The sequence below is a fragment of the Tursiops truncatus genome, chromosome 11, assembly GCF_011762595.2.
Source record: "Tursiops truncatus isolate mTurTru1 chromosome 11, mTurTru1.mat.Y, whole genome shotgun sequence".
NCBI classification, from domain to species: domain Eukaryota; kingdom Metazoa; phylum Chordata; class Mammalia; order Artiodactyla; family Delphinidae; genus Tursiops; species Tursiops truncatus.
Window position 1 is genome coordinate 47,197,139 of NC_047044.1, and position 9,789 is coordinate 47,206,927.

Here is a 9,789-nt window from a genome sequence, read left to right on the forward strand (position 1 = left end):
ATTTATATATATATGTATAGTTTCCAAGCGGGAACCAGGAGTTCATCAATTCCAGTTTACCCTTTTGAGGTATGTGAACTACAACACAAAAGAGAAGGAAGCAAGATGCCATGGTACTTCAGAGGAAGATGAACTTACTTGGGAGTGGGAAAGGGAAATTTAAGCCTGGAAGAAAGGAAATATTTTAACAAAGGAAGATGGAGGGTGTGAAACAGGAGAGTGCAGGGTACATTTAAGGAACAGCATGCAGATTCTACTCGTTGAAAAGGAGGGTGTGTATAGACTAATTTTTTAACTTACAGATTTATTTTCACTTTGTCATAAAGGCCCTTCCAACCATGCCCATCACAGGTTGGGGTGGGGGCAGTCTTCTTAGGTTCAACTACACATTGACTCACAACTCGAGTGTAGACCACACTTGGATACTCCAAAGGGTACAGAGCAGGAACCACAGATGTCTGCCAGGGTGTGGGTGAGCACCCCCAGGATTTCTGGTGGTAGACCCCTGAGCAGTGCAGCTTAGACTCAGGGAAGCAAGGCAACCATCCTGCAAGCATGGAAGCTGCCTTGGTTTACAGGCATCACTCCCTACAGGAGCTGATATCTCTTGTAACAACTTCATAGGCATAGCTTCCAGGTTTCTAATTACTAGAGTCACAGCATTCAGGGAAATCCAAAGATAGGACTTCCTGCTAGGGATTGAGAAGTTCTCTCACTCCAGATGTATTTTACCAAACAGGGGTCATTTATCCTATGTGCAGTGTTGCCTAGCAGCATGGTTGACACATTATCCTTATCAAGTTGCCTGAGAAACAGAACTAGAAAGTTAACCAAGGGTCTAATTGTCAAGCAGGAAGGGGAAAGGTTTTGTTAACATTTTACCCATCTTCCCCAACGCCCAATCCAATTTCAGTGCTTTCCTCAAAAGTAACTCCTGTTAATAACCTTTCTAAAAATTTACATAAAATTGTGTACGTATCTGTAGGCATTTAGTTTACATCCAAGTTTTCACTATCAAAAACAATGAATATCTTTATGTACACATGAGAGTATTTCCTAGCAGTGAAATTATTTGATTAAATGATAAACGTAAAATTCTTATAAATTGCTGTTAATCTTACTGCACACCAGCAATGTATGAGTACCAATTCCCCTTCACTCTCTGTGACACTGTGTATTAGAAATCTTTAAATTTTGTCATTATAATGAATGAGAAATGGTCTTGTATTAATTTGCATTTCTCTGAATACTGCTGACTTCACACATCTTTTCAAAGGTTTGGCCACCATTTGATTTTTCCTTTTCTGAATTACTTAATTATATTTTTTGCCCATTTTTCTATTGCGTTGACTTAACCTTTTTTATTGATTTGTGGGTAATACATATATTATTATATAACCTATATTATATACTACTTATATATTTCATATTATATAGTATATATAATAGTATACATATTACTGCATATATATACAATACTCCATCTATATTACTACATATTTTCTATATATTACTATAGCATATATATTGAAGTGGTGTTTATATATACACACATAAATATTTTATTTGAGTATTAACAGATATGTAATGGGAACTATTAACAATTTTTGATCGGGGAAGCTTGGTGCTGGGAGTGATTAAATGTTGGGGCTTTGGAGTTAGACCTGAGTCTCAGCTCAAATGCTTCCTTGTATATGTGACTATGGGCAAAGCATTTAATCTCCTTGAACCTAGGTTTTCTTATTTGTTAAGTAGGGATAATAACATGCATTCACTGGGTTACCTTTAGCTAAGTGTGGGGCCATTAAGTCTTCAGTAAATGGTAACACTTAGCATTATTATTTTTTAAATTGAGATATAATTCACACACCATAAGGCATACAAGTTTTAGTATATTCACAAGGTTGTGCAACAATCACCACTATCTAACGCCAGAACACTTTCATCACCCCCCAGAAGAAATGGTTTCCTCATCACTCCCCACCTCCCATACCCCTATCCCCTGGTAACCCCTAATCACTTTCTACCTCTGTGGATTTGCCTATTACGGACACTTCACATAAGTGGACAATACAATATGTGGCTTTTGTACCTGGCATCTTCCATCTAGCATAATGTTTACAAGATTCACCCATATTGTAGAAGATTTCTGCATTTCATTCATTTTTATTCTGAATAATAACCCATTGTATTGATATTCCACATTTGATTTATCCATTCATCAGCTGATGAACATTTGTGTTGTTTCTACTCTTGGTTATTATGAATCATGCTGCTGTAAATATTCAGGTTCAAGTTTTTGTGTGGACCTTTGTTTACAATTCTCTTAGGTATATAGCTAGGAGTAGAACTGCTAGGTCATATAGTAACTCTATGTTTAACTTTTCTGGAACTCCCAAATGTTTTCTTTAGCAGCTGTACCATTTTACATCCTCACCAGCAACATATGAGAGTTTCAATTTCCTCACATCCTCACATCCTTGTAAACACTTGTTATTGTCTGAGTCTTTTATTACAGTGATCCTAGTGGGTTCTGATTTCCGTAGTGACAAATGATTTTGAGCACCTTTTCATGTGCTTATTGGCCATTTATATTTCTTCTTTGGAGAAATGTCTATTCAAATATTTTGCCCAATTTTTAATTGGTTGCTTTTGTAAGATATACAGTTTGCAAGTATTTTTCTCCCATTCTGTGGGTTGTCTTTTTACAATCTTGATAGTGTCCTTTGAAATATAAAAGTTTTTAATGATACAGTCCAATTTATCTATATTTTTCTTTAGTTACTTGAGCTTTAGGTGTCATATTCCTAAGTATTTTATCCTTTTTGATGCTATTATAAATGGAATTGTTTTCTTAATTTTACTTCCAGTTCATTGCTAGTATATAGAAATATAGGGCTTCCCTGGTGGTGCAGTGATTAAGAATCCACCTGCCAATGCAGGGGACACAGGTTGGAGCCCTGGTCCGGGAAGATCTCACATGCCACAGAGCAACTAAGCCCATACACCACAACTACTGAGCCTGCGCTCTACAGCCCACGAGCCACAACTACTGAGCCCGCGTGCTGAAACTACTAAATCCTGTGTGCCTTGAGCTTGTGCTCCACAACAAGAGAAGCCACCGCAATGAGAAGCCCGTGCACTGCGACAAAGAGTAGCCCTTGCTCGCTGCAACTAGAGAAAGCCCGTGCACAGCAACAAAGACCCAACACAGCCAAAAATAAATTAATTAATTAAAAAATATATATATATAACTGATTTTTGGGGGGGAAAGCAGGGGTGTGCTGGGATGAACTGGGAGACTGGGTTTGACATATATACACTAATATGTATAAAATAGATAACTAATAAGAATCTGCTGTATAAAATAAAATAAAATTCAAAAAAAAGAAATATAACTGATTTTTGTATATTGATCTTGTATCCTGCAACCTTGCTAAACCCATTTATTAGCTCTAATAGTGTGTGTGTGTGTGTGTGTGTGTGTGTGTGTGTGTGTGTGTGTGTGTGTATTTCTAGGTACAAGATCATGTCAACTGCAAATAAAGGTACTTTTACCTCTTCCTTTCTGATCTGGATGCTTTTCTTCTTCTTGCCTAATTGCCTTGGCTAGAATCTCTAGTAACTCAATGAACAGATGTGGTGAAAGCAAACATCCTTGTTTTATTTCTGATCTTAGGGGTAAAGCATCCAGTCTTTCACAATCATGTATAATGTTAACATGGGTTTTTCATAAATGCCCTTTATCAGGTTGAGGAAGTTTCCTTCTATCCCCAGTTTGTTGAAAGTTTTTATCCTAAGAAGGTATTGTATTTTGTCAAATGCTTTTTCTGCATCTATTGAGATGATCACATGTGGCTTTTGTCTTTTATTCTATTAATATGGTATACGTATTAGTCTGCTAGGGCTACCGTAACAAAGTACCATGGACTGGGTGGCTTAAACAACAGAAATTTTTCTCATAATTCTGGAGGCTAGAAGTCTGAGATCAAGGTGTTGGCAGGATTGGTTTCTTCTGAGGCCTCTCTCTTTGGTTTGCAGATGGCCATCTTCTCCCTGTGTCTTCACATGGTCTTCCTAATCTCTTTTATAAGAACCCAGTCATATTGGATTAGGACCCATCCTAATGCCCTCATTTTAATTTAATTACCCCCTTCAAAGGCCTTATCTCCAAATACAGTCACATTCTGAAGTATTGGGGGTTAGTTAGGACTTCAACATACGAACTTTGAGTGAACACCATTCAGCCCATAACTGTATTACACAGATTTTTATATGTTGAGCTTACCTTGTATTTATGGAATAAATCCCATTTGGTGATGAGATGACTTAATCCTTTCTATATGTGGCTGGATTCAGTTTGTTAGTATTTTGTTGAGGATTTTTATGAGCAGCTACTAGCATTATTATCTTCTTTATTCCCACCATTCCAAGTGCTTTTACATGTACTATTTCACTTACCTTAAACAGAATTGCATGAGGTGGGTAGTATACTCATATTCACTGAAGCAAACTGAGGCTCAGGAAAGTAATGTGATTTTACCCTAATTATAAATTTGCAGTAATACATCATATCAATTGAAACCAAAACCACAGATGAGAAGAACATTAGGGAGATGAAAGAAAGCAGGATTTGGTGAGAACAAAGAGAAACTTTGTACAGCTAGAAGTTTACGGGGTCAATTTGAATGGCATCTGTGATTTCAATGACATGAGAACTGAGGTCATCTGCTGATGTGCATAATAAGAGTAAATAGACTTGTGGTTTCAGTTCATGCATGTAATGAAACCAAGTAGGGGTGACAATTCTCATTAATTTTGAGATCATGATTTGACCAGATAAACTGGAAGGAGAATAAACCAAAATTTTGATGATAGAGATTTGACTGTATCAATAACAGCACACTGCAATTTACAGATTCCTTTTTCCTTGGAAAGCTTTTCCAAGTAACCTGCCAATTCACACGCTCTTCTCTAAGCCTTGGTGGAGCCGTACAATGATATACCATGACTGCTCAGTCAGAGAAAGCTGAGTTCAAATTCTACCTCTGGCTCCAAAGGACTGTGTGACTTTGCAAGTCATTTAATATCTGCAAGACTTTACTCCCTCATCAAATGAGGGAATTGAATTAGATATTCTCTAAGCTGCCTTTTAGTTTTACGACTCTATTAATTTAATGAATAAGGGGAGTGGTGATTCAGTGGACTGGGAATTTTCAAACAGCATTGCTGAGGAATTCACTGAGGGTAGATAAGGAATTACTGAAGAGCAATGAAGTCTGGTAGCGGACAGAGAGCAGGTAAGCTAGGGTGGGTAGCCAGTGAAAGTGAGAAAGTAAGCAGATTGGAGTGGGGGCGGCTACCCAGAGTTGGGGATGTCATGGGGCATATTACACAGGCTACTGCAATCTAGTTGGTTAATTAATTACACATTGTTTTAATTAAAAATAACTAAAAGTAATTAAGAATCCAGATCAGAGAGTCCAGACTGGGACAGAAGTCAGATATACCCCACACCTTTCACCACCTATTTTTACATCACGATTATGATCCCAGTTCACTGGATGATGCATTGAAGAGCAAGGATCTTACCCATAAGTCCCTCCAATAAAATTCCAGAAGAAGTCCTGGCCCATCAGCTTCTCACGTCATTCACAGGTCACATTTCATTTCTCTGAACTGTCACATGACACTTCATATTGATCTGGTTCATCGGAGGCAATGTTCTGATAATCAAAAGACATCAGTTTTTCCTTTTAAGTTTTAAACTATTTTAAAATTCTCTTTAATGCAAATGAAATGCACTATTACTGTAAAAAAGTCTAACATTCACACACATTATGTAGATACTGACAGTCCCTATAATTCCTTTTCCTATTGTTAAGATGGGTGAAAATTCCTCCAAGTCATGCTTTCTCTCTATACGCTAATGTAATATTATTTACAAAAAACGGAATCATGAACACTATTTTGCAAAGTGCCTTTTTCTTGCTCACCAACCAGTATAATCCAGGTATTTTTTCATGTCAGAGCATACAGATGTGCTTTATCCACTTTGACAACTACAGAGGAGTCCATCATATCACTATATCATAGCATAATTTATGCAGCTCCTATTGATGGGCATTTACCTTGTTTCCAATTTTTTGTTATGTAAACAATAGTGCAGTGAACATCCTTGTATATATCTTGCATATTTGGGTTTTTAAAAATAAATTTATTTATTTATGGCTGCATTGGGTCTTAGTTGCTGTACGCAGGCTTTCTCTAGTTGCAGCAAGCGGGGGCTACTCTTCGTTGCAGTGCGCGGGCTTCTCATTGTGGTGGCTTCTCTTGTGGAGCGCGGGCTTCAGTAGTTGTGGCACGCGGGCTCAGTAGTTGTGGCGCACAGGCTTAGTTGCTCCGCAGCATGTAGGATCTTCCTGGACCAGGGCTCGAACCCATGTCTCCTGCATTATCAGGCGGATTCTTAACCACTGCACCGCCAGGGAAGTCCCCGCGTTTCTACCTTTCTTGAAATAATAGAGCATAATATGCTGAAAATGCTGCTTTTTCTTCCATCTTCAACATTAAAATGGCTACACAAAACTTCACCAATTTTGATGTCTTTTAAATGCATGCTGATATGACAGCTGTCACATACAATCTAACAAAATTGTTTCAAATGAAGTTAAAGACAAGTAAGTGCTACTAGAGCCATCTTATGGAAAAAACCAAATTAACCTTTTGGCAAACCCAGTAGAATGGGACTTCTCCCCATTCTTTTTTGATTTATCCCCAAGCCCTACCCTATACTGTGGGCATTGGGGTAAAAGGTAGGGGAGAGCTGAATGATGCCTAGCACAATTAGAAGTGCCATCTCCAACCCCCCAGAGAACCCCTGGCAGAAATCTCAGACCACAGCTTTGTCCAACCTCCATAATGCTTATAAATGTCACAACCTAGAAAATAAAGCAACAAAGTAAAAATTAACCAATCCACCAGGGCAGGTAGATTAAAAGTATCTTAAAGTACTAGAGTGGCTAGTTATCACTCTGTAGAAGGTATAGAATCTGCATTAGGCACATGTGTGGTTTCCATTTTTAGCAGCTTTGTAACATGTTAATATTATATGTTTTCCAAAATACTTTCCTACTTATTGTTGCTCCTAGGTTGCCAAGATGGGTCAGCCAACATGGCCTTAAAAATTAAGTACCACTAATGTTCAAATTAGATGAGTCAAAAATAGAGGACTCACCATGTGGATCTGAACAGGACAGCCTGAGGATAAGGTAGAGAAATTAGGGGAAGTATGTAAAATTGATGCACAGCTGCATCCTATATGTCAGCAGTCCCCAACATTTTTGGCACCAGGGACCGGTTTCACGGAAGACAGTTTTTCCACGGACTGGGGATGGGGTGGGGATGGTTTTGGGATGATTCAAGCGCATTACATTTATTGTGCACTTTATTTCTATTATTATTACATTGTAACATATAATGAAATAATTATACAACTCACCATTATGCAGAATCAGTGGGAGCCCTGAGCTTGTTTTCCTGCAACTAGATGGTCCCATCTGGGGGTGATGGGGCTGCCTCAGCTCCACCTCAGATCATCAGGCATTAGATTCTCATAAGGAGCGCACAACCTAGATCCCTCGCGTGCCCAGTTCACAGTAGGGTCCCCACTCCTATGAGAATCTAATGCCACCTCTGATCTACAGGAGGTGGAGCTCAGGTGGTAATGTGAGTGATGGGGAGCGGCTGTAAATACAGATGAAGCTTTGCTCACTCACCAGCCTGCCACTCACCTCCTGCTGTGTGGCCCTGTTCTTAATAGCCACAAACCGATACCGGTCTGTGGCCCCAGTTGGGGTCCCCTACTATATATCTTTGGAACAGGCATGAAGGACTGAATATTGTTCTATGTAAAACTAATGACACTGTGGGAGTTAGGCAGAACAATACTTAAGATATGATCTTGGCTGTCAGAGAGCTTCTGTATGCTACAGTGACTGCAAATAAGAGATGCATGGTCACAATACTATGGAGATACATTAACTGTAACGAGAGAGTGTGAATTGCTTCAAGGCAAAGAAATACATCAAGAGGCAGAAACAGCAACTGTAAACTGCATTTATTGAGTGCTTATTGGGCACTGGGTACATCAGATACAAAAGAGTTGGGATGGGGGCAGGTAAGAACTTAAGAAATTAAATACACACATTAATTTTACCACGAATTCTAACTACTAGGGAAGTACAAAATTCGTACAAGTTATACTTTATAATGAAATTTTGATGTCTGTCAAAAGGATAAGCTATACATACAATGCAATAAAAATGTTTTAAAATTGTGCTTAGTATCACAGAACTACCCCGAAATGGGTTGATAAAATGCCTATACAGCATTATACACATATATTTTATATTAAAGATTGCTTGTAAAGTACAAATACTTTGACCCCATTGCTGAGAAATCTATGGCTGACAACTATATGTGCAGTTCCTCTAAGAAACATTGCAGCATTTGTAGTACATCTCTCCTTTAAACTCCACCTTATTTTTAGTTTCACTTACTATCGAGTTCTCTTCAGAACTGTTTATATTTCTTTTGTCTGATCATCTTCTTCGAGTTTCCTGATTTCATTTTTTAAACAATTTATAGTTTCACGACTTGCTTTTAATCTCTCTTTAAGCTCTGCAATTTCAAAGCTTGTTTTTTTTTTTGCAGCTTCTAATTTTTCTCTGGTTTTCACTTCAAGTTCTGCAACTAAAGAAAACATACACTTTTACTGATTTATTTCATTTTTCTCACATGTACAAGATATTTCATAGAGCAATAAATGTGGCATTTCCTTAGGCCAATGTTTTCATGATGAAATGCGGACAACTTAAGATATGTAACTTTAGACAGAGGGGGGTAGGTAAGAAAGTCTGAACTCTCCAGAGAGGATCTAATATGTTTTCTACCACTAAGAATGAAATTCTGACCACTAATTTTTTAAATTTTATTAAAAAAAATTTTTTTGACCACTAGTATTTTAATTCACAGTTAACATTTTAAGACATAATATCTTAAATTATGTCTTAAAATTATGTCTAATTTTCTAATTTGATTTGGAAATGAGGGAGTATACAGTCCAAGAAACATCCAGCTAATAAGAGTTTACTAAAAACAGTACTCTTAAATTTATGTACAGGTAAAATTTACATAATCACACTGGTAAAACAAACCTCTATCTTTTTTCAAAAAGATATCAATAAGTGTCTAGGTTTGAATTCCAGCTCTATCATTTACTAGATGTGCCACTCTGAATAAGCTATTTATTATCTCTATGCTCTATTCCTCATTGCTAAAATGAAGATTATAATAGCAAACACCTCATAATATTATTTCTTTAAAAGATTTAAAAAGAATACTGTCTGGCACATAAAAAGCCATATTAACTACTATTATTACTGAATATTTAAAACATTCTAGCTGGCTACATAACAAATTACAAAATAAAAATATCATTACTGCAAAATAGATTATATCGATTTAACTATTCCACTTGGATAGTGTAGCATCAAGTTTTACAGAGAAAAATGACTACTATCATCCAACATTTCCACCTTGTGGACATTTCAGGTAATTGCTGCTGACGAATGTTGAGGCACAGTTGTTTGTTAACCTAAAAGGATCACTAATTGGAAGCAGTGTGGTTTGGTGAAGGAAAAAAACCAAAACCATTGAAATCAGAAAGACTTGAGTTCAAATACACCCTTGGCCCCTTAATAGCTGAATGCTGATATCTCTAAGTCT

The 9,789-nt window shown here is 37.3% G+C and overlaps 1 protein-coding gene across 7 annotated transcripts in view; it reads right to left on the reverse strand.

Annotated features, from left to right (window-relative positions):
• YEATS4 (YEATS domain containing 4) overlaps nucleotides 1–9,789 on the reverse strand; it is a 145,342-nt gene that overhangs the window by 115,690 nt on the left and 19,863 nt on the right. For 3 of the 7 annotated variants that reach the window (XR_012324613.1, XR_012324611.1, XR_012324612.1), the window contains exons 7-8: nucleotides 8,562–8,754; nucleotides 5,593–5,726 (exon numbers count right to left, since the gene is read on the reverse strand). Coding sequence is in view for 4 of the 7 variants with exons in the window: in XM_004317948.4 (XP_004317996.1) it covers nucleotides 8,585–8,754 (170 nt within the window). In the remaining 3 variants the exon portion in view is untranslated. Of the gene's footprint in view, nucleotides 1–4,519; nucleotides 5,727–8,104; nucleotides 8,755–9,789 lie in introns of those variants that run through there. The other 4 variants (XM_073789241.1, XM_033866333.2, XM_004317948.4 and 1 more) reach the window with 3 other exon arrangements.